The 24,939-nt window shown below is 40.5% G+C and overlaps 1 protein-coding gene across 2 annotated transcripts; it reads right to left on the bottom strand.

Annotated features, from left to right (window-relative positions):
- Nucleotides 1–2,703: 2,703 nt before the first annotated feature.
- Nucleotides 2,704–24,222, bottom strand: CNGA3 (cyclic nucleotide gated channel subunit alpha 3). Of its 2 annotated transcripts, XM_061459728.1 has the most exons (7): nucleotides 24,070–24,222; nucleotides 17,079–17,195; nucleotides 16,120–16,299; nucleotides 11,599–11,718; nucleotides 9,353–9,460; nucleotides 7,472–7,578; nucleotides 2,704–4,488 (listed from the first exon to the last, which is right to left on the bottom strand). In XM_061459728.1, exons 1-7 carry the CDS (start codon nucleotides 24,168–24,170, stop codon nucleotides 3,080–3,082), a joined length of 2,142 nt encoding a protein of 713 aa, XP_061315712.1. In that variant the 5' UTR covers nucleotides 24,171–24,222; the 3' UTR covers nucleotides 2,704–3,079. The 2 variants fall into 2 exon arrangements, with proteins under 2 accessions (XP_061315712.1, XP_061315713.1); XM_061459729.1 differs by lacking the exon at nucleotides 11,599–11,718.
- Between the last annotated feature and the right edge of the window lie 717 nt (nucleotides 24,223–24,939).

Genomic DNA, 24,939 nt, shown 5'->3' with positions numbered 1-24,939 from the left:
GGGTAAGAGAAACCACAGAGTTGCTTGAATGTTACTCAGAATATTTTAATGTACATGCTGCCACATTAAAGAAGCGGAAAAAGCATCTTACAGAGATGATAGATGTCAAAGGATGCAATTTCATCATGCCAGAAGCTGTACGTTTCCAAATGACTGAAGCCAATAACATCAAAATAGCTCTTTTTCTGGCATGTGAAAACCAAACAAGTACAGAAAAGGGAAGAGCAAACACATATTTAATGGATAGATTAAGCTGTTCTGATCCATCAGATGACAAAGCATTCTTGTGTTTGCGGGGGGTCTTAACAGGTAAAAATTTGGTATAAGTAATACTTTAAACAGTTCTATCTGTATATTCCTAGCAGGCTGGAACAGCTGTAGGATGTTGGGTAGGTATTTAGATATTTACAGAGAACAATGACTGATGTAGACCATGACAGTATGAAACCCTACCAGACATGGCATTTGAGTAACACGACAGTGAACATCAGCTACAGGTGCATGTGGTACCTGCCTGTTACAAGGGGAAAGCTGCAAGTTCAGCAGCCTGTGACTATCTGTGCTTACAGTACCAACCCAGCCCCACTTTCAACCCTGCCTTCCTCAGTGTGGGGTGAGGAAGGCGCTCAGACCCCTGCCAAAAGCACCTCTCTTACGTCCCCTAATTGTCTCAAGCCCCTATGTCGTGGTTTAAGCCCGGCCAGTAACTCAGAACCACGCCGCCATGGTGAAAATAAGGACGAGATTCAGCTGAAGGACTTCCGAACTCCACTGGCCAGAGGTAGGTCTCAGCTACTTTCCAAAGCACTTGTTGCAGTCAGTGGAAACTTTGGTAACAGAGGTTAAGCCCAGCCTACAGTAGATCCCTAAGTCTAGCTGGCTTCTAGGCTGATGATAAGAGTTTAGACATGGCCTGTGTGTGGACATCTACTACCTGGTGGTTCCTTTGGCAGTGTCCTGGCAAAGCCCTGTTCCTTAGTCACTGTCAGATTTGTCTCTCACCAGGCCCAAAAGTATCAACAGGAGGGGGACAGCTGCTTGCCCAGAGACAAGTGCCTACTTTGAGCATCTGTACTCACCAGAGCAATGGTCTCTGTTTATTTCATTGTTCAGCCTAATGAGCATCTGCACAAAATGTAACATGGCTTTCCAAACGGCTGTTGGGCAAGAGAGCCTGGAATACAGCAGGATATCACCTGCATAATCCACCCTCTTCTCTGTGGGTTTCTTACTAGTTTTCTAACAGACCACCTATTCCCGTTTGCTGTTAGGGCTCCTAAACCAAGGCTGATGACAACTAAAAGGCAGAACACTGCCCATGGTAATCATAGAACCATAGAATGGTTTGGGTTGGAAGGGACCTCAAAGCTCATCCAGTTCCAATGCCCTGCCATGGGCAGAGACACCTTTCACTAGACCAGGTTGCTCCAAGCCCCATCCGACCTGGCCTTGAACACTGCCAGGGATGGGGCAGCCACAGCTTCTCTGGGCAACCTGTGCCAGTGTCTCACCAGCCTCACAGGGAAGAATTAAGTAATACCTAATGGTGCTGGAGGATCCAGCCCCCATGGCATAGATGCTGAACAGCCTCTGCTACTCCATACGTTTCAGGTCAGTGAGGTACCACAGGATAAAAGTAACACAGAGAAAGCTACACGGCAGAAAAATACTGCACAGAAAAATGACAGCCAGTATCTTCCCAGGGGGAGAGTATTGAGAGAAATCCTCTCGGTGGGAGGGAGAGAAGCCTTGAAAGAAACTGGAAGCAGCAAGGTAGGAGAGGCTAAGAGGGGTGCGTAAGAGGTAAATCCCGAGGTTGCAATGTGATAGAGCAAGAAACCTCAGTACTGTTCTGCCCTGCATGTCACAGCAGGCTGAGTGGACTGGACCTGTGTATTCATCTCAGATCCAGACTGCTGGCTGCTCTGCAGTGAGCAGAAAAGCAACCAGCACAACCAGCCTCCTGTCAGCAAATGTGGCCTTGGTTCTCCCTAACAGAAGCACGGCAGTTCAGAGTAAAGCTGGCAGTAAGTAGTGAAGGGAGCTGGAATAGGCATCCTTAAATAAAATAAAGAGGAAGAACACATAGGCCTAGAGGCAAGAATGACTTTGGAACACAGGGTTTGTTCTCCCTGTTCACAGAAACCCCCCTGGGGGAGAAAGCTGGTGGGAGGCAGGGACAGTCTGTCCTGCCAGCCCATGCAGGTTCTCAGCAGCCTCCCTCTGGGACCAACCACTTGCTGAGACAGAATTCACTCAAGACCCTCCATACAGGAGCTGCACACAACTGGGCCCTCTGTTCTCCGCCCAGGTTTAGTGAAGCCGTATTGTTTCAGATGCCTCTCACTAGTGAGCTTTTGGGGACTCCCTTCCATGTAAGGATTCTACCAGTGGAGACAGGGCTGTGCTGAAAAGCACAGACCATGCCAGAAAGGACATGAATGAGCACTGCATACTCTGTCAGCGTGGCCCTTTGTGCAGAGTCCAGATCATTAGAAATAATCAGACTAAAGCATCTGTGTGCACAGGAGTTTCATACATGTGCACAGGCCAAGTACATGCTGCTGCTTAGCTGTAGCCCAACCATTTCTGCAGATGCTTTGTTGTGAAAGGACAAAGATTTTGAGAAGCCCAGGTGAGCATCCATGTATTTGATCAGCTATTAAGGTAGCAAGGTACAGCTATTTATGTACCCTTTAAATATTTTTGAAGTCTGTAACAAAACCCAATCCCTTCTTGCTTTAAGTACAACGCCTGCTTAACACGACAGAGATGGGAAGAGACAACGCGTCAAGACCTGCACACACCACACACAATAAACATTCTGAGCATGACTTGTAAGAAACCCACTCCCAGTACAAAAAAGCACCCAAATGCCAGACCAAATGTCCCCCTAAGAAAATGGCAGTGTTCTATTTACAAGAAAATACTGCTTTAGTTAAAAATGCTAAAACCCATTCTCTTGAGTTCATATAAAAATAATCAGGTCTGTGTATGCACACACATATTTACATACATTTATGGCTTTCACAGGCTTCAACCTTCTCCACTGAATAAATGAGGAAGTACAAATACTCCATTACTGCTTTTTCTCCTCTTCAGGTTTTTCACCCTCTGCTTCTCCAACTGATAAGGTGCCACTACCGTATTTTTTCACTCGGGTTTCTACTCTGGCCAGTCTCTGCTTCACCTTTTGCTGAGATGAGGTGTATTCTGCTAAGAGCCTCGCAAACCTGGTCTGCAGTGTATCCAGAGCTGTTTCAAGTTTTTCTACTTTTTCTTCCAAGTCTTTTGGGTCAGCTCCTGCTTTTGCTGCTTCTTCATCTATTAAATTGTCTTTCATCAGAATTTGTCGCCCTTTCTCTTCCAGAGCCTTTTTGGCTTCTGGATATTCTGTGAGGGCTTCCATTAAATCATCTTTAGACAAGCAGAACAAATCAGAATAACCAATACTCCTTATGTTGGCTGTCCTCCTGTTGCCAGATTTGCTACCTTTGATGTTTAGGATGCTGATTTCACCGAAGTAGCTGCCATCACTTAGGACTACAAACTGGGTTATGCCGTCATCTGCCACCACAGCCAATTTTCCCTCTTTAATAATGTACATTTCTCTCCCAATATCTCCCTTTTTGCAAATGTAGTCCCCAGGACTGAAGACTGTAGGTTTCAGTTTCAGCACCAGCTCAATGAGAAGTCCAGCTTCACAATCCTGGAATATACGCACTTTCTTCAGTGTATCCAAATGGACATTGATGGCGATTTCAGCCTTCAACTTGTCAGGCAGATTTTTGAGAACTTCCTTCTCATCCACTGTTTTCTTGTTGGTCCAGAGGTAATCGAACCACTTAATAACTCTGGCTTCCAAATCCTTCGTCACTTTTCGGAAATGCATGTACTGCTTAATGGAATCCACTTTGGCCTGGAACTCTGCCCTGGAGGCATTCATGTTGGAAATCATGGAGCCCACGTTACCGACAATGGTAGCAAAGATCAGGACACCCACCAGGAAGTCAATGACCACAAAGAGATACTCTTCATCTTTCACCGGGGGAGGTGTTTCTCCGATGGTTGTCAGAGTGAGTGTTGACCAGTACAGACTGTAAATGTACTTTCTAGACAGGCGCCCGTACTCTGGGATGGACACGTTAGGGTAGACCCAAGAGTCAGTTCCAAATCCGATGAGCTTTGAAATTGCAAAGTATATACACGCATTCCAGTGGATGATGATAAGAATGTATAAGACAAGGTTTCCAATACGGAACATATTGGGATAATTCGTCCTGGTTTCAGTACGGTCAAAAAACTCAAACAGCCGAGAAATCCTCAGCAAGCGGTTAAATCGCAGCTCAGGGTAGTTCAAACCAAACTTCAGATATGCCACGTCTGTTGGCACAACAGACAGCACATCCAGTTTGAACTGCAAAGTTTTGGTATAGTGATCTCGCAATTTCTTTTCATCCTGAACTAGCAAGCCTTGTTCAAGGAAGCCTTCAAAGAATAAAAGTACATATTTTACTTGTTAGAATAAAAATGCCATCAACAGTACTGACTGACTTACATTGCAGATACCTGAGAAGATTAACACTTGTACTGATCTGCACACAGACACTGATACACTGTGAATTCATTTAATGAAAAATATTTCATTGCAAATGCAGATATTTCAGTGAAGTTTCAAAGCTGATATATAATGATAAAGAGCAATGACTCTGTGATTACCATGCTCCCTGCAGGTTCCCACTCTGTTCTGGGACAGCTGTTATCTTTTTCTTTAAGGTATGCTTGCAAAAAGAAAGGGGAGATTCAAATGTGTCATTTTTTTTGTGAATCATTGGCATGAGTCATAACTAAAATTAAGCAAGTGCTAAGCAATTGTGTGTAAAATCAGAGTGGAATATTTTTAAATACATAACAAGAAGAAGTAGGCATAATGGATTGTTGGAAATTTTTTTCCAAGCAATATAGATACCCTTGAGATAAAGAAACCCAGTTTCCTCCTCCCTGAGCCATGCTTTTCCTCTTATGTCCAATGTTACTAAGCAGAGGAAAACCAAGCTGCATGTCTTTGTGGCCTACACAACACAACTGTGTTTCTGGAATGTTTGCCTACCTCTACAGTTGCCTCATATATGTGTGCATCTGTCTTTCGCTGTCTGCAAACTAATGGTGACGACAAATGGAAGTAGTTCCTATGGCATGAATGTATTACCTCCCAGAAAGCTGCTGGAAAAGCTGCTCAAATATGCCCTTATTAACAGAATTATGCAACTAAACAGAAAAGTTGACCAGGCAGATGAATTTTGGCTCACAATTAAATTTGAAAACACCTCCCTCATGAAGGGAAATAAAAGCCCTCAGCTCTTTTTTGTCCCCTCACAAAACTGAACTCCTATATTAAAACCTTTTGAAAGCATCAAAATGCGGAGTATGCTAAACTTGATCAGCTGCGGAGGCACGAATCTTTTCTGCTGCATAGTTCACAGTCACCAAATAGGTGAAATGCAGCAAAACTGGCCCTGCAGCTAGGCAGGACTGCACCACAGAGAAGCTGTGCGGATCACAGTAGTTGCAGGGTTACCTAGATCGCAGTTCAAAGCCAATCTCTGCCTTTAGACAGCAGGGAGTCACACTCTTTCCAAAGGGCTTCCATGACCTCTGTCCCCAGGGCAGATAGACCCTGCAGACTTACAGGAAAAGGCAGCAGGCACAGAGCCAGATGGGGTTGTTAAGAGAGTCGACAAAGATTTCAGCACCCAAAAGAAGTGACTTCCTTAACTGAGTGCCTGAAACTGCAGCAAACACCTACACTGATGCATTCAGGAGATCTCTGTGGCAATTCTGCAGTTCCAATCCAGGCCTGCAAAACTGACTTTCTAACCACATTTTAATAGTCAACCATTGTCAGGACAGACTGTGGAAATGTGTGATTTACATTGCCTGGATATGCCCAATTTCTGCTTTTTTTTCCCCATTGCAATAACAAAGGTAACAGCAGAAGAGAAATCTAGTTGGCAGAGCTGACATTTCAACTACAGAAAGAAGATGAAACCCCTCCATCCTGCCACAAATACAGCAGTCCTTTGATTTAGGCTGCTGTCTGAAATAGACTTTCCTATTGAACAAGGAGGTACTTGCTAAGTTTCAGAATTTGGCTTGCCATGAGTTGTGCACTTCCCAGCGTGACAGCATTTTTAGCCTCTGTCTTATGTTTACAACTTGTCACAAACCATAATTAATGTCAAGCGGTCAACGTGATTAAAAAAAAAAAAAAGAATGAAAAAACAAAATGTAAAAATGGAAGGTTTAAAGAACTCTCATTTTGTAAAGATCAGTGTGGTTCTGGACCTCTCCAAGGGACTTTTGGGGGCTTGAGTCCATACCAGAAAGTAGAACAAGCCAGGAAACGTTTTCTGGCCCTGAGACCAGCTACCATGACAGCTTCTATTCACATGGAAGCTCTCACAGCCTCCTCCAACAATAACACCATGAACAACACCCAACCTCTGCTGTCCTTCCAGCTATGTCCAGACACTGCCCTGAGGGAGCACTACCTGTCACACATGGAACTGCAAGCACCAAAGTACCTCAAGGGCTATTGTAGCAATTTAATGATACGGATCACTGTATGGCATTGCTTAGGCCTATGTTATGACCTTATCTAGTTTAAAACAGATATCCCTTTAAGGCTAGAATCTGTACCAGCTGGGCTCTAATATAAAATCTTCTCAGCCTGTCTGGTCTACAGAAACAGGAACAGGAAGCTGGAACCCCTTCACACGTGACATGGCACAGTCCTCACAGATCCTTTAGGTTCACTCTTTCTTGAGGAAGGCAAGACCTAAACACAGGTGCTGGGGTTAATCCCATAACACCACCTTCCTGGGTTAACCCTGTAACACCACCAGGCAGTGGGAGCCCCAGCCAGGACCTCATAGAGGCTGCAGGAAATACAGCTGGTGGCAGAAGAGCAGCACTGCTGGTTGCAGGCAGAAGACTGCAGACCAGAGGCTGAGACGGGTGTCAGGTCTTGTGCTTGACTGACTCAATAATCACTTCTGAGCAGGATGCTGCACAGCTTGGCTAGGAAAGCAGCACTTGCGGGGTGCAATTGGTTTCTTGCTCCATCTAATAAACACAAGCAATATATCACACAGAGAATGACTGTGATATGGAAAGTGCCTTATGCTCCCTTCCCCCAGGCAGCCTGTTACAGTGGCTGTTTAGTCAGCGTTTGGCATGCCTATCAAGCACTGACAGAACTGAATTTAGAAAGAAGTGAAGTGCAGGTGTTGGGATGTCCAGCCTTAAAACAATCCAAGCTGGAGAGACATTTCATCTTCCCAAAGCCCCCGCTGCTGAGCTCTGCTGTAGACAGGATATTACACTGGTCAGATCCTACAAGGAATTTCTGTTTCCAGCCTTTATATCCATGTTGTATCTGAAAACACTGTAAAACCCCAGAAGAACTCACCTGTTCTGAATCTCACAAACATGTCGAAAATATAAATGATATCAGAGCCATAATCCAAAAACAGCCATAATTTAATGTGGTCCTCTTGTAGCTCATCAAAGCAGGCTCTAAAGGAGCAAAGACACACACGCACACAAAAATTACACCAACTGCATAAGCAAAGCACTTGCAATGCGTTATTGCACATTACTGGCACTGAAAAATTACAGGCAGCATATCTCCATGCCCAGACACCGGCACACTAAAGCTGTGTCTATACAGACACTAGGATCTTTTAGAATTCAAAGGTGTTCAGGCCAGGAACAAAACTTGAACACATAGAATCATAGAATGGTTAGGGTTGGAAATGACCTTAAGATCATCTAGTTCCAACCCCCCTGCCATGGGCAGGGACACCTCACGCTAAACCATATCACCCAAGGCCTTGTCCAACCTGGTCTTGAACATTGCCAGGGATGGAGCATTCACAACCTCCCTGGGCAACCCATTCCAGTGCCTCACCACCCTAACAGGAAAGAATTTCCTCCTTATAGCCAATCTAAACTTCCCCTGTTTAAGTTTTAACCCGTTAGCCCTTGTTCTACCACTACAGTCCCTAATGAAGAGTCCCTCTCCAGCATCCCTATAGGCCCCCTTCAGATACTGGAAGGCTGCTATGAGGTCTCCACGCAGCCTTCTCTTCTCCAGCCTGAACAGCCCCAGCTTTCTCAGCCTGTTTTCATACGGGAGGTGCTCCAGTTCCCTGATCATCCTCGTGGCCCTTCTCAGGACTTGTTCCAACAGTTCCATGTCCTATTTATGTTGAGGACACCAGAACTGCACACAATACTCCAGGTGAGGTCTCACAAGAGCAAAGGGGCAGGATCACCTCCTTCGACCTGCTGGTCACACCCCTTTTGATGCAGCCCAGGATACGGTTGGCTTTCTGGGCTGCAAGTGCACACTGAAGCCGGCTCATGTTCATTTTCTCATCAAGCATCACCCCCAAGTCCTCCTCCACAGGGCTGCTCTGAATCTCTTCCCTGCCCACCCTGTAGCTGTGCCTGGGATTGCTCTGATCCAGGTGGGGACCTTGCACTTGGCATGGTTTAACTTCATGAGGTTGCCATCAGCCCACCTCACAAGCATGTCAAGGTCCCTCTGGATGGCATTCCTTCCCTCCAGCATATCAACCGAACCACACAGCTTGGTGTCATCCGCAAACTTGCTGAGGGCGCACTATTAAGCATGCGTCAGATTTCATTTCAGATTACAATAAAACATGCATCAAATTTCATGGGATACATATCTCCATTAAGATAATACCCAAATACAAGATTTGTTTCTGAGTGGCAAGACACCTTCATCTCTCCCAGTCATCTGACACAGCCTAAGTTAAGCATTTCCACAGGACTCCATTACTTTGACTCAAACTGTTTTCTACATTTTACAATGGAAAATAAATATTCGAGTAAAATCTTCCTGCCCCTCGAGCATCAATAGATGCCTCGTGTTTTTAAGATGACCCAACACTGCCCAGACATCTCTTCTGTTCTCTACTGGGTGACTAGAAGACGTACCCTTAGCAGTGGCCGCTGAGCGTACAGTGACCAAAGCTCATCTCTGCATCTAGCCAGCAGGTGGCACACAGAGGCCACAGCCAGAGCTCACGAGGATGGTCATTGCAAGTTACAACACACTGATCGTGAGAAAAAGATAAACACCGGCCATCTATATTCTTAGTGGCATATATAGCATATATCTCTAAGGATATATGGACTGTAACTCTTCTAGGTAAGGCACCCAAAAAATACCGCAGGAAGATAAGAGGATGATTTACATAGGAAACATAATGAGACACTACATTTGAAACCTAAAATTATTATTAAATTGAATCCATACCTGCACACTAGCATACACCAGTTATAGAAGACAGGTGCTGCAATTATGGTCAGCCAGTTGTAGTAAATATTGCTTGAAGGATCTACCACAAAGATTTCTTTTTTCTTCCTGGAAAGTAAAACATGCAGGTTTACACTGGATATGTGATGAAGTGACCCTGCTGGACCTCCCTCTTCTGGAGGCTGCTCATCTCACAATGAACTCACAGCTGCCAGAAAAAAAAGAGCAGGTGTCCATGCAGGCAGCTTCAGATGAGATTCTAAATATTAGCTTCATCCCATCTGACATGCTCCATTTATTTGCTTGACCCAACTTTGGAAAAAGTAAGTATGAGTGGAAAGAAAACCAGAGATATTCATGCTGCCACAGCTGGAAACCAGAGTTTTTCTGCATATGACCCCCACCAAAACGAGTAAAATGTTAAATGTTTCTTATTACTATTCCAGCTAGAAGGCTATGGCCCATCGCTAGGAAAAGAGCCTTCCTTTGCAGATTAATTTTTATGGTTTTGGCAAATTCTGTTCTGGAAATGACTGCATGAGCACACACTTAAGTAAAACACCTATGTATTGAAATACATGTTTATACAAGTAAGACTCCATGTGTGCATACACGCATAAAGTGTGTGACCAGAACTAAGACGTGTTATTACGTAAAAGAAAAATTCACATATTCACAGTCGTGGCTCCCTAAGCCTCACAACAATCAAGAGACGCTAAATGAAGCATACAGGCCTGGAATGTAAAGATTTAAAGAACAGCATGGCTAATGGCACATGCAGAGTATGCTCAGAAGTGGCCTTCCCCAGCACAAGAAAAGTTGATATGGAAGAGACAGCAATTAGGCATCTTGTATGTAATCAAAGGAAATAGGTATTAGTGGATTGTGAGGTCCGCACCTGCAGAAGTTATTCCAACAGTAACATGATCTGTGAACTCTATACTAGTGTGGGACACATGTGACTGGGCAATGCTTCATATGTATTTGTGTGACTTTTCTTAATCCCCAAAAATGTAAATATATTAAAACGCAACGATAATTTATTTCATATTTGTGTATATTTCTGGCATTAACCTTGCTGAATGTCCAGATGATAATGCTAGCAAAGGAAGCAGCTTTAATCTAAAAAGTATTTACTTTGTCATCTTCACAACAGGTTTCAAGCCATTTTCTCTAGAAAACTGATCACCACCTCAAAACTGGTGACCATGAAATACGGTCTTCATGTGACAAAGTACAGTACCTTCTAGACATCAAATGTTTCTTTTCTTTGCCAAAATGTTTTAAAACCCTTTTGGCTACTGCAAAGCTCAGGCTCTCGCTATATGGTAACTGGACCCGAAAGAGAATCCTTAGAGCAAAGGCTAAGCAAATGAAACTTTGATTAAGAAAGTCAAGATCTTGACACCAAGCAGATTTTATCTCAGAGCGATTGGCAACTGCATGTTCCCATGCCTACACAGCACATGCCACCATATACATACACATAAACTTGCAGTATAGTACCTTAACCCACTCCTTAACTGTGAAGTCCATTCAAATGCATATTTTTATGTTATCACTGATATTTTTAATAACTGGTAAGAACTAAATTGTACTATGTTTGCGTGAACTTTGGGGGAACAAAACAGAAGCAGGATCCATTTCTGTCTAAAGCATTCAAATAATCTTGTTTGATCACTGAAAACAGGGCAGTTGCAAAAATACAGCATCTCCTAATCAGCAGAAGCAAACTTTAGTGATCACCAGTAATGAACTGCACAAATTAAGTAATTAAATATGCTAGTTGGTGTAATAAGTAAACTTACTAGTAAATCTATAATTCTCTACAGGCAAGGCTTTTCCTCTTTGTCCAAACCAGATTTTGGTTCATCTTGTCTGAATTATTATGGACATTCTGGAAGAATTAGAAGTCTGTGCAGATCTGCAAAGCAGGCTGCTAACTTTAAATGCCCTCATAGTAAAAAGTGATCTTCAACAGCAAATCAAAGTGAGTAGAAGTAGATGAATTCTTTTTACTGGCCTAGGAAGCTGTTGATGACATGCCTAAACACAGGTCTTTGAGATGCAACAAGTTTGTTTGGCAGCTGCACCTTTCCAAAGGGAAAAACATTAACAATTTGACAGGCTAACATTTTGCAGCCTACAGAACAAGTATTGTGGTGGAAGTGTTGTGATGAAACGCCATACTGTGCTTTGTGGTGTAGGAGGTATATTACAAACACACATTCATTCTTTATACTTACTCTTCTTTTTTTTTATCATCTTTTTTGTCATCTTTCTTTTCCTCTTTCTTTTCCTCTTTTTTCTCCTCTTTCTTTTCCTCTTTTTTCTCCTCTTTAACCTCCTTCTTTTCTTCCTTTTTGCTGTACAACATAATGTAAGGCTTAGCAATATTACTGATATTCTAGCAGCTAAGGGAGAGGGTGGATGCTGAGGTACAGGAAACTAGACTAGACTCCAGAGAGAGTAGGACAGGGATCCAACTGGTAAAAATGGTTTACTGGCTGAGACCTCTCAAACTGACACCATCACATCAGGTAACCAGCTGGCTGATTCGGTGCATTAGTTACCTGTGCTTTCTTGATCTCTTCAGATACCAGTGTACCAGGCTGATTTTACTTATATGTTTCTAATTTATTTCATTTGTTAGAACTCAAGCATTTAAAAAGATATAGAAGAACTTGAAACGGCTGACCAAACTGTCAGCATTCTTTGCAGATCCAAAACCCCCCAGAGACTGTCTGAAGCTTAATGGCAATTAAATGAAGCTGAATTTCCTCTCACATGTCTTTTAAACTAACATGGAGCATAGGCAGAGGAGAAAAGAACCTTTGGATTGACTGATCTTCTATTTATACATGCACCTCAACTCAAAGAAACAGTTTTCACTTACTAAGCCCGATTTCTACATGGGAATGAGAACTGCAACTCAAGTATTTATTTCTCTGCCACTGAAACCCCTGAACTTTGACTTCTTTTTCAAATCTGTCCCCTAAACTAACTCTTATTTAAAAAACATATCAGGATTTCACTGCACATTACTATGCATGGTGCCTGATCTGAAGGCCAAGTCACAGTTGCTGTTGCTAGCATTAACATAGCTCCTCAATACTTCCAAAGTCTGGCATTCCTACTAGAAAGGAAGAAATGTAAGTAAACATAATTTTCAAAGGGTAGGGCCACTGTAAATCTGTGGATGTTGACATGCAGGGAAATGTAGGTTGAGATAGAGAATTAATCCAGAAGTCTTAGTGGTGGTGAACTCTGGAGGGAATATTTTGACAATTCCAACTTCCTCCTCTGTTTTGTTTTTGAAAAGAGAAAAAAACACTTTCTCACACAGCATCTAATGCCAACATTTTTTTTTTCTCTGAGATCTACAAACTCATCTGTCAACTACAGGTATCATTCATAAGTGAGTTTCTTCCATTTCTGTGGCCCACTACCCATCTCTTTATTGTGGTAACTCCATATTTACCATACTCCCACCTACTTATAGGTGGAAGTCACTCAGAGGAACAGGATGGACATAATCAAAGACTACGTTCTGCAGTTCCCCAACTGCAGGCAGTTCTTAAGTCTTTAACATAATGAAAAGCTTCAAAAAAAACCTGCACCTTTTTTTTTTAATCAGTGCTCTTGAGAAAACTGGAATCCAGTAACTAATAAAGTGCTTGTTTTGTGACTGTTCTCTTTAACAGCAGTACAGTGGCATCCATTCTGTGTTCCCAGCACATTAAAAGGAGCATGCAACTTCAGACTTAGAAAACATGTCTTTGTCAGCCCCTATGAAAACACTGTCACAGTCTTTGAATGAATCAAACATTTGCATTTCCCATCTGTCAAATACTTCAGACTGTCCAGCAGGTAGACAGACAGGTTTTGTCTGCATTTACAAATAATGAAGCACTGGAAGGATGAAAGTTTTGCCCAAGGTACACCAGTCATTGTCAGAAAAAGAGTAAAAAAGTAGTATTTCCATCCCAATCGGCCCTTTGGGCCCTGACTAGCAGGCTCAGCTCCAGGCTTCTCGCACTTTTTCATACCAGTCTAAATAAAATTCTGAAAATTCTGTCACTGATCACTGCACAGATTTTCTTAATAGAAGTTATGCAAACCAAACCAAAAAGTTGCTTCAAGAGCAAGAAGACCTCTTGTTCAGGTATACGCACATTTTGGCTTTGCAGCATCATTTCAATGTACAGTTTGAACTAGCCTGTGATGGAACTATTTGTAGAGAAAACCAAGAGTTCCCTTTAAGTTTTTCTGACATAATCAGAAACTATCATGATTATTTTTGTTTTCATCTGGAAATCAATAAAAGGAAAAAAAATCTATCATCATGACTGACAACAGATCTGCTGCTGGATGCTACAAAGCAGATATGTCCTCAGACAGCTGTGGTCTAAGACATGCAACAAACATTGGTGTTGAGTGATGTTAAATCATAGTTCTTCATTCAGAGATTTCTCTTTGGTGTAACACTGTGAAATATCTTGTCAAATATATAAAATAAACTCCAAAGGATAGCTAGCTTCTGTCAGAACTTCCATTGCAATGCAAACCTGATTATGTTATCTGTCAATCTCTTTACATCTATACTAACAACATCTGTTGAACTGAAACATACATTTTAAAAAGACAGTTAGTTTTCATTTAGACTGTACACACTGAGTGTTTTCTTGGTACCCTGATCAGTATCCGCTTCTCATTTGACAACCTGAAATTTTTGGGGCACTTGATTTGCAAGAAGAACTAGTATGTTAAAAGAGAAAAGCCACTATTAGAAAATTAATACACACATCTCATTTAAAAACTGAATAATTAATAAACCAATTGGCAATGCAGCAAAATCAGCCAGCTGAACTAGAGGAGGTAGAGACTAAATGCTTAATCGAATTCACTCCTTGAGAGGTAAGCGTAACTTCAGACAAAAAGAAGTTCACAGGGGACACAAAGGATGCTTTTCATTCAAAGAAAACTAGATCTTTCTTCATAATCAAACTATATTCTTAGGAAAGACTTAGGAAGAGATAAGGAGTTTATACTACAAATGTTACTAGGTTGGAAAGGGAAAAAGAGAAGGAGCTAGTAGTCTAAAGGTGTTTGAAAGTTATCAATACTTACTCTTCGTTAGTGTTGTTGCTATAGTTGACATTAAACCTGGCCAAGGGCCAGCGGCTGCAGCAAGTTAAATAAAACACATTAAAGAGTGTAAAGACTATTGGTATTTCATACACGTGTTTATTGACATGAGGGACTGACTTACTAGCTTCTCACATCTGCACTGATGAGATTAGAAAGGTCAACTTTGACTGCCACAATAAGCCCCCTTGCGTAAGTATTTCAAGGCACTAGTTTCTTTTTACCATGTGCTTGGCATACACATTTGTGACCACATCTGATGTCCAAAGCTTGTTCTCAGGCATACAAGTGCACAGCAACATGCATTCTCACAATTTTTAGCCCTGTACTCATTTAGCCATTATTTTAAGCTTTCTTCAATCCTTTCAATCGTTTCAAGTCGTCTCCACAGATGCACTGTCAAGGCTTGTGGATAAGTAACAAGCATACCTACCACTGCTGCAGAGTTACTGTCACTTGGCAACAGTGTCAAACACAGAATACTCTGAAATTCATTCCTCCTAAGAGCCTCATGCAGAGGTTTGTTGGTCCATGATCAATGCTGTCATTTCTAACTACTTTGAATCTGCAGTTGCTACTGATCCAGACAGCTGAAAAAATCAGACAATCTGGCTAATGCAATAAAATGTGCCTTTGGGCTGATTTTCTAATGGGTAGATAAGTGAAGACAGTAAGCTCTGCAGGGCCACAACAGATGAAGGTAACGTGTATCACGCTCAGCCCTTCAAAGGTTCTTGCTTTAATCTGAATTACTAGCTGAGATTTTGAAACAAATAAACTTACTACTTGCTTGTCTACCAATCTTCAGCTATGCAAAAAAATATGGGAGTCTATGCTTTAAAGCACAATACCAAACAGAAAGTCAGCTCTTGTCTTGGGACTTCATTCTCCTCTTTCAGCTGAAGTTAAATTTAAAACACATATAAAGTAATGAGAATTCATCAAATCAAAAGATGTTAAACACAAAGTTTTCTCTTCCAAGCCTCTGTTGCTTTATTGGAGAAATTTTAAGGTTAAGACTGAACCTGCCTTCCATTTCAAAGACTAGGTAAGTGCCAATGTGCTAATGAGTGTGTGCTAATTAGCACATACTAATGAGTATGTGCCATTATATTAAGTCGGCAGCCAGAAGATTTTCTCATTTCTGCATCAGAAGCCTTCTTTAATGTTAACAGCTGAACTCATGAGTAGGTGTAACAAAGCAATGGCTCATTTTGCACAACTGCTGGTTTGGAGTTTCCTAACACTTGAAGATAATGTGCATAATATTAATGTCCTAAAAAGCCACAATTAGCATTCTTCAATTAGATTCTTCAAATAGGAATGCATTCATCCTTAGAAGAGAGGAGTTTAGCAGCATCAAGTTGCACAGATAGCGTATCATAAAATTCCAGTTCTGAGAACCCATTCTTGCCACAGTATATTTGAGGGGGAAAGAGAAAGTGTGCTGAAAGCCATAATACTTGAGTTATGTGAAGATTCCTGGGCAGCATTAGATACTCTGTTAGCTCCTGTGCTAAGCTCCTTATCCTCTTCTTAAAATAAAACTTCCATTCTAATTACCAAGAAAATACCATAACCTTGGACGTCTTTGTTTAAAGTATAAACCATCTTCTTACCTGTTTACTCCCCCAGGCTGCTCACGGATGCCCAGAAAGGAGCGGATGTTACTTTGCCGAGTGGACACCTCTATGAGCTCTGGCCCTCGGATACGTTCTAAGAAAGAATCAGGTCTTTGGTCTTCATGGTGCGTATGTCTTGTAGCCCATGACCTCACAGATACAACAAATCGTGATAGCCTGCATGGAACAGACATACAACATTGACTGAACCAGACAAGATCATCACATGCCTTAAGATGTCCCCACAAAGAGTAGCCCAGGATGATTTTTCTCCACTTCTCCACCTGCCACAAAATTAAACTTGAGGCATTAACTGCATGAAACCAGTCACTTCCAGCAATTTCATACATCATCTTTTCCAGTGTATCAGGAAAACTTCTCACATCAGTGAGAAGCAGAAGCAACAGAATATTATTTCCAAGTGGGGACAAACAAAGTAGTTGGGGTGGGGCAGTTGACTTCTGACAAGCTTCTGACATTATGTGATAATAGGGGAATCCTGGACTGACAGAATTAGATGATATAACGTAATTAATTTATCGTATCTTCACACATCTTTTTCTCTGGCCACAAATACACATTACATATCCTGAAAATGTTTTCTGCCCAAGTTCAAAAGGAAACCATACAGATCGGCCTCACATCATGCATTTCCTCAGCATTCAGTATATTTTAGATCTTATCATGTAAAAAATGCTTTACTTCTTTGTATTCAGACTAACCTGTGTGAGCTCATTCAGTATCTCAAGGATCCTAAGGTTTTTATTAGGAATGAGTAAGCAATGGGTTCAGAATCAAGGTCAAAAGCAGCCTCTGTTACTTCTTAAAGTCTTTCTTCAGATGGACTGCATCTATTTTCTTTGGAAAGTGATGGTTCTTCTTACTTTGCCTCCAAATTGTGATCAATCTCTTTCAACAAGCTAAATTTAATGCTGGAAATTATACTAGCATGTTACCTTGCCATTGCTCCCCTGCCTGCAAATGAGCTCGTCTGGGATTCAGATGCATGTCTTCCCCCCACAGGAATGACTCTCTGCAGTTCTGAAGACACATCCTCACACAGTGAATGGGTTCTGCAAAAGCAAGTTATTATTTTTTTTAATAATTTCAGCATAATAATACAGCAGACTTCCCCCCACCTGATTCTTTCCACCTCTACATCAGGAAGCAATGCAACAAATTGTCCTCTTCCTAGTAATATGGCATACATTTGACAAATATAGAGCTAAGCCTATATTCCTACTTCCCTGGAGCCATCCAAAATGAAATGAAGTCAGTGAAGGCTCTGCCATCCATTCCAGCAAGATCATGGAGTTTATCCCCGGGGGGCTTTAAAGTGACTGCCCACTGCTTTTTTCAGTGTTGTTCTCCTAGACATTTTTGGGGATTAACAGTCTGGAATTTGTACCAGTGCAGTTCCTATTTGTGACTCAAAGCAAATGCACATGTCCTTTTGCTTTCACTCCAACTTGGACTGTAAGGCAACATGGTGATTTTACAGTAGTTAGTCCTGAGCACCGCCACTGCTGTTCTTACCAGCCAGCTGCACAGCTGCAGGCCTAATGCTGCTCACTTCATTAACAGACACCTCACTTACGGCATAGCAAAACAGGCAGAACCTCAGAGCAGCAATGACATGAGGCTATTTGCCACATATGAAAAATACTGTAAACAGCCCAGTTGCATGCAACTGCACAGTGATTGTAAAGTTAAGCTACTTGCAGTGTCATGCCACGTGCAGTGTCATGCCAACCCCCGTGAGTACCCATCATTGTAAGACTACTTATTAGCACCAAAATAATTAACATTTGTGAAAATGACATTAGATTTTAGCCTCATCTTTCCATAACGGAGTTTTGAAATTGACTTCATTGGAACCTGGACATTACCAGGGATCACCCTGAATCTTTGTATAAGACTTCTGGGGTTTTCTCTGCCTTTTTAATTCTTCAGTATTCCCTTTTATGAAACTTCTTCACATCCATTAAGGATCACTTTTTCCGCCTTTGTAATGCAAACAACTCTCACATGAGTCTGTTAATCTGTATTGCCAGGAAAACACTGACTATAATGATACTTTGCAGTATCTTCCTAAGAACTGGCAACAACATTTTGAATGCCCACAAAAGGATAATTAGCAGCTGAGTTTTGTGTGTACTCATAGCTGAGAAACTGACAAACAGAGAATTAAAACTTTATTATTTCTACACAAACAACCATGCTACAGGAGGTATATCATTGGAGTCTTGGAATTCTCAACTTGTCAACTGTTTTCTTCTTCTATTCTAATAAGAAAACACCAATAGATACTGCTTAGTATTGACAATTTTATAACCTAGTTTATTTTGTGGGTGCTGAGAATATTGTGAACATCAAAGTTATCATGGCTTCTAGGGGAGAATGAACAGACTAATGGAACAGAAATCCATTATGGATTACCAGATACACAGAGTCTGCATTCAGCTCAAGAAATCTCCTGAGCTGGATGCTGGGACAGTATTAGCGGGAAGTATGTTGCAGATACTTGCAGTTTGCCCACTTGTTTTTTCCCTTTTTCCTGAAGCATCTGCCTACAGCCGTGCTGAAGCAGGGACACTGAACCTGTCATTCTTTTAGACTGCATGCTATGGCTGGTTTTAAGCCCTTCTATTCCTTTTTACAGAAAAATACACATTTTGTGTGATCTTAGACAGCAGTAAATTCTAATATTGCTACTTCTGTGCTTACTTACCAATTATTACTACTTTTGAGTCCTGAAAATATATTTTTAAAAGAAGATAGTTCAGTTCTTTGAAAATAATTTTGAGTGTCACAATTCAGATGTGAAAAAAAAAGAAAGTATTTTGCAGAAACAGATATGCTTTTGTGGATACTTAAGTCAGAATTTTTTATTTCATATTTGAATGGATTCAAAGTCTGTGCTCAATTACTGACTCCAATAATGAGGAGTAGCTCAAATGCAGTAATTCAACTACTTTTAGCAACTGTACATTAAATTGTTATAATTTACCCTAAACATAAGTTGTTAATTATAAGGGTCAGAAAATAAACAAGTGAACAATAATACTGAAAACAAAATAAACATGCATTAAAGTACTCTAGTATTTTATTCAAGTAGAAACTAAAATACAAAAAAAGATTATCAGAATGCATTCTTTATCAGTCTAAGAAAACTCTACACAGAGGTCAGGCCCAGGAAATCAGTCCAATCTAAAGCCTCAGAGGGAGATATATTTCAATTTCATTAGCCTGTATAAGCATACTGAAATAAAATGTACACCATGTGATGTTCTATTTTGATATAACTGTGCTGGTTACCCTCCAAGCAGCAGTTGAAAATTGCTGTCCAAAATGCACTGTTAAATATCCTTATTTGTTTTTGTAAACTTTTGTAAAAGAAAGGAGTGCCAGTCTCCCTTCTTACTGACTGTGATTGGGCACCTGCTGACAATAAATAAAAGGCTAAGAATTAAAAGTTCAGCTCATTTTGAGTAAATGTGCAGGAAGGCAATGCAGAATCATGCAGAGATAGCTGCGTGAGTTCTAAACAAGTTGGATCAGGTACCAAAAGTAATACTGTTCTACTAGCTCCACTTATCAGCACAGTCATACTTGCAAGTACATCATCTGTTAAGAGCTTTGTGTGCATGATCATCAACTCTGTACTCCTCAGCAGTGTGGAAAGCTGTGCTCCACTGTACCTACACAGGCTTATCATACTCAGTGTGTCTGTAACATTGAAAGTTTTACCAACTCTCTGTCCTCTTGCTAGCAGGAGCTACAAAGCACTTAATGCCACCATCTAAAACCTAATGTTTTCCATCCAGGGCATGGCCTTTGGTGTCCAGAGCCAGAAGTAAGTTGAAGAAATGTTTTCATCTAGGTGAAAGAAAACTGCATGCATATGTGACCTGATATGAACATCTTCCAATCTGATCTAGACTCCTACAAAATCAACTAAAAATTTCAAATTATTTAAATCACTCTCTGGTCACTCACACTCACTGAAAAACTTATATTCTGTAGGAATTCTGTAGTCTATATTTTTATTTTGGTTGCTTGACTGTTTTTAAAAAGAATCTTCTGATTATTCTATATGTGCACCAAGAATTTCTACAACTATGTTATAACTAAATATAACCATTTGTAATCAAATTCAGGTTTATCTCATAAAAAAAAATTATATGAATAACATGCGTATACCACTTCATAAAACCAAAATCATTTTGTGGAAACAGTGCTAAAATGCCTGTATTTCATTTTTGCAATTACAGCTTCTGTATATTTGCAACAGGATCAGAAAAAAATACACACAGGACTCCTACAGGCAACTCTTATGAAAGCTCCTGTTCAATATTACACAGCAATTACAAACACATTCCACTTTAATTCACACAAATGCAAATCAAATGTAAATCTAAAATGAACTCTTCCTTCCATTATTATAACTCCCTATTATAAAACTCACATACTCAGACTTTCCTGAACCCTGTTCAGTTAATACAAGAGGCTTTATTTGTCAGTTGGCTTTATATTGATGCAGAGGTACAGTTACAGACGGGGCTTTTGATGTAACACCCTCAGTGCATGTGGCACAGCGCTTACTTTATTTTCACAAAGACAGATGCATTCCCCTCTGGATTCCATTATCATGTTTGCCAAACAGTAACCATTGACATTACTACCCAAGGTTGTCACACAGTCTGAAATCAACAAGAGAAGAGAAAATACAGTATGCCATGAAATAGAGAACAGGTTACACAGCAGAAACATCAGCAGATGACTGTGCTTCCTCCACTTATGCTGAAAAATATTTTATTTCCCTGGGGGTAGCAACACCACTGTGTCTTAGAGAAAACTCCCTGACACTGAGGTTCCTACTCTATGCCTCTTCAGCTTTCTAAAGCCCAATTTATTCCTAGCTTTCATGGCATCTAGAGGTAAGCTCTGGGAAAGGTATTTACACCAGCATCTACTCTGTACCCATCCCTTGCCTTGCCTTGTTTTACCTCTAGAAACACTAGAAGACCATTTTCACCTAAAGTGCATGCAAATAATCCAGAATTTTCTTTTAGAAGTAATTGCTTTGAAGTTCTGATCAGTTAAACAGGAAATGCTGAAGCCCTTTTGATTAACAACTATGAGCCAGAAGTGCAGGATCTGACTCCAGATGGCAGTGACCTGAATTAGGGTGTCTAGTATAAACTCAGCATCTAAGTTCCTATTACAGTCAATTGCCATCTTAGAGCTTGATTCGGTTGCCTCAGTATAGGAGTCTAGTATGATTTGGAATACCTCAAAATACTTTATCTGACCCCTCCAGAGCACACTGGTCTCACATCAAATCCACTAGCCCTAGCAAAATGCTTCAGGTCCTCTATCATACATCAAACAGTTTTAGATGCCTATTTTAGGCAACTAAGTACTTCTCATAATCAACAGAGCCAAACAGGCCTGAAGAGCTATTGAGCTTTAGGGTAAGCTGAACAGTTCTCCAGGTGCCACTGTTAGTACTGACTACATCTTCACTGATGACAGTAGGAACTTAAGACGCCTGCTCATATTCAATTCATTCACACTGAAATACAGATATCTACAAGGTACAGCTGAATCCTACTTCTGATTTTTAGATAGACAACCTGTGTCTACAAGCTAATGTGCTGCCTGTCCTATCTGAGGTGTTGTTATACAGAGGCTGGATTTTAAAAATGAAGACTCATGAGGTATCTTTTGTTATGTTGGGTCTTGTTTTAACAAAATGGACTAACTTTATAGCACACTACACTGTAAGAATATGGGCTCATGAATCACCTACTTCAGCATAATTGAGAATGAGAGTTTAAACAACACTAGTAGTTTTCTGTTAACTATTGCAGTGAATGCTTTTCCTTGATAATACTTCATTCCACAGAAGAAATGCACTTAAGCATATCCTTAGCATTAAGCACAAATTTAACATCCAGCGACTTTAAGTGTACTACTTAGTTCTCATTAATTGCTTTGTTGAACTATAGCCAACAGAAGCTGAAGGAAGATAAAGGTAAAGGAGAAATGCTGCTACTCTAGAAAACCTGGGGTTTGGGTTTTTTTCCCAATGTCTATAGTTGTATCTTGCTACAAGTCAAAAACTAACTAAAATTCTGACTTTGATCTATCTTTCAATACAGACATATTCTAAAACAAATCTGAATTAAAAAGATGTGTATCAAAATTCTTTGAGTGGTATTAAAAAGGTATTGTATACACCTATTAGAAACTACTTCAGCAATACAAAAACCTTAAATATATCTCTTGCAGAGTAAGATTGTAGCTTTTTACTCATCTATGAACTGTAATTAATACTGCTAACAGCAAATTTTCTTTTAAATAAATGACTCTTCAAGACCATCATCATGATGATAAAGTGTGATTCATATTTCAGTCCCTCTGTCATAAGTAAATCATTGCCTCTGAAACTGCAGATGACTGCAGTGATTTAATTCTACATTTAAACCTTTATTACCACACTCTCAGATTCCTGACAGTAATACCATTCTGTGAGCTGCCAATCACTTATATCCTCTACAAAAAAAGAGATTTAAAAAAGGATACAAAGAGGTTGTATTAATATTTTGATATGCTTTTTCCTGTTCCTGAGATACGACTGTAAACAGAGACAAAGGGACACAAAGGGACACAACTCTTACAAATCTCCCTAAGGAGATCATGGGGTGGTATAACCAGTTCAAGCAAGCCATACTGTGCAAGATAAAAGCATTTTCACTGGTGTAGGTACACCTACATGACAGAAGCTATCATGCAAGCAAAGCAAAAAGGAAAAGAAGGACCTTAAACAAGGACCTTTGAACTTACACAGGGGAATTTCAGGTTAGATATAAGGAAGAAGTTCTTCCCTGTGAAGGTGGTGAGGCACTGAAACAGACTGCCCAAAAAAACGGTAAATGCTCTATTCCTGGCAGTGTTCAAGGCCAGGCTGGACAGAGACTTGGGCGACATGATCTAGTATGAGATGTCCCTAGGTTTTAAGGTGCTTTCCAACCCTACCTGTTCTATCATTCTATGTCCAAACAGGACAAGGATCCCACATATATTATATGCTAGGGGCATGCAATCCAAAATTATAATAACACAGGAACCCAGGCAATCTATCTGTCCAGTAAGATTCTGAGTGCTCTAGTCTGGGTACACATTTGAACAGCAAGAGAGTCTGACAAGGCCCACATAGCAGAGGTGGTTGACCGCAACAAGCCAAAAGCAGAACACTTTTTCCAGTTTTCCAGTCTGTACAGGTGCTGTACACTTTCCTGCAGGCCCAACAAGGTTTGCTTAGACTAGACAAATGACTGGTACTATATAAAATCTAAGTGCAAGCTCAGTGGCACATTTTAAACAGCCACATTAAAACTATCAAAATAGAGAAAGACGAATGTAAAAGAACTGTTACAGTTCCACCATACAAAGAGACTCTGAAAATCCAGTCAGAAAATGTTGTTATCCTTTATACACCATAGATGTTCCCTGTCACAGGAATTAGGCAAATCGTAGAGGCTACCTTTAAAAAAAAAACAAAAAACAAAAAACAAACTTTTCACTGCATGGCACTGGGAGAATCCTTTTTTCTCCAAAGCCCACAGAGTCTCTCTGGGGAATCACAAACCCTGCTATCGGCATGGGGACTTGAGAAAGAGTTTTCTCTTTAATGAGTTGGTGTAATTTCCAGTGCTGTAAAAATGGCTTTATTCCCGAGGTAATACAGATTCCAGAACTGGAAGTCATGACTACCTTCCCATTGCTGTATCTTCTCTACTTTGGATATACATTGGTAAGTCAGTTAAGTGCACGGGGTCAACAATACCATGATGTAACACTCTCACAATGCAGAGCTAGTGCAACACCACAAACTAGCAGCAATCTGTCCTCTTGACTTTGATGAAAGGAATATATTACCTGAGGCAGCCATTTTCAATCCTGGCAACATCATCATCAGTAGTTCTGACAGACAGCCTGTGCATACCAGGGTAGGAGTGCTGGGTGTTGATTTTTGCCATTTTGCTTTACATATCAACATCAAAATGACAGCTGAAACAGGGAAGAAAAAACATTTTGTGAAGTTCGCAAAAGAGGTGTGCTCAGTACTTCAAAAGAGTGATTTATTTAAACAGTGTAACAACAAAAAGCAATTTCAAGCATTTGAAGACTAGCCAGTGATATTTACACACACAGTATGATACCTGTTCCTTGATTTATTTGCACTAGTAAGAAAACAGTGCTAGTAAAAGTACAATAAAATTCATCATGAACAAAGAAAAGGGTTGCATGACACTGTATTATTTTTAGTTTCTCAGCTTTCTGAATATCCACACTATAATACCTATTATCCACAGTGCAATTGCACTTAAAATCTCATTAAAAGAAGGTTTCCGTTAGAAAGCCAACCAAAAAAAAGTTAGGTAATACATGTGCTAGGACAACCAATCCCACTTTAAGTTGAACCTTTGTGCCAATTTTACCTATTTTATGCCTTTTTTTAATTCGAAAAATACATATTAACTAAGCAGATAATTAATGAAATGTATCCCTCAGCTCAATATATGCCACTGATTAATTCTGTATTACCTAAACTCTGCACAAAACACATACTAGTTTTTTTTTCCCATTTATTTCCATATGTCATTTTTATTATGCTACTTAAAGACAAGCTCTGTTAAGATATTTAGTAGCCCATCTTCTACAAGATTTAGGAAATTGACCTAAATTCCTTTCCAGATTTGGTCTTTAGTGCCTTACCAAATTCCTTTCACATCTATCATCTGCAAA

Source organism: Pezoporus flaviventris, unplaced genomic scaffold, assembly GCF_033815535.1.
Source record: "Pezoporus flaviventris isolate CSIRO_AGI_PZ_B2104156 unplaced genomic scaffold, CSIRO_AGI_Pfla_v1 ptg000030l, whole genome shotgun sequence".
NCBI classification, from domain to species: domain Eukaryota; kingdom Metazoa; phylum Chordata; class Aves; order Psittaciformes; family Psittacidae; genus Pezoporus; species Pezoporus flaviventris.
This window is presented reverse-complemented; position numbering and strand designations above follow the sequence as displayed.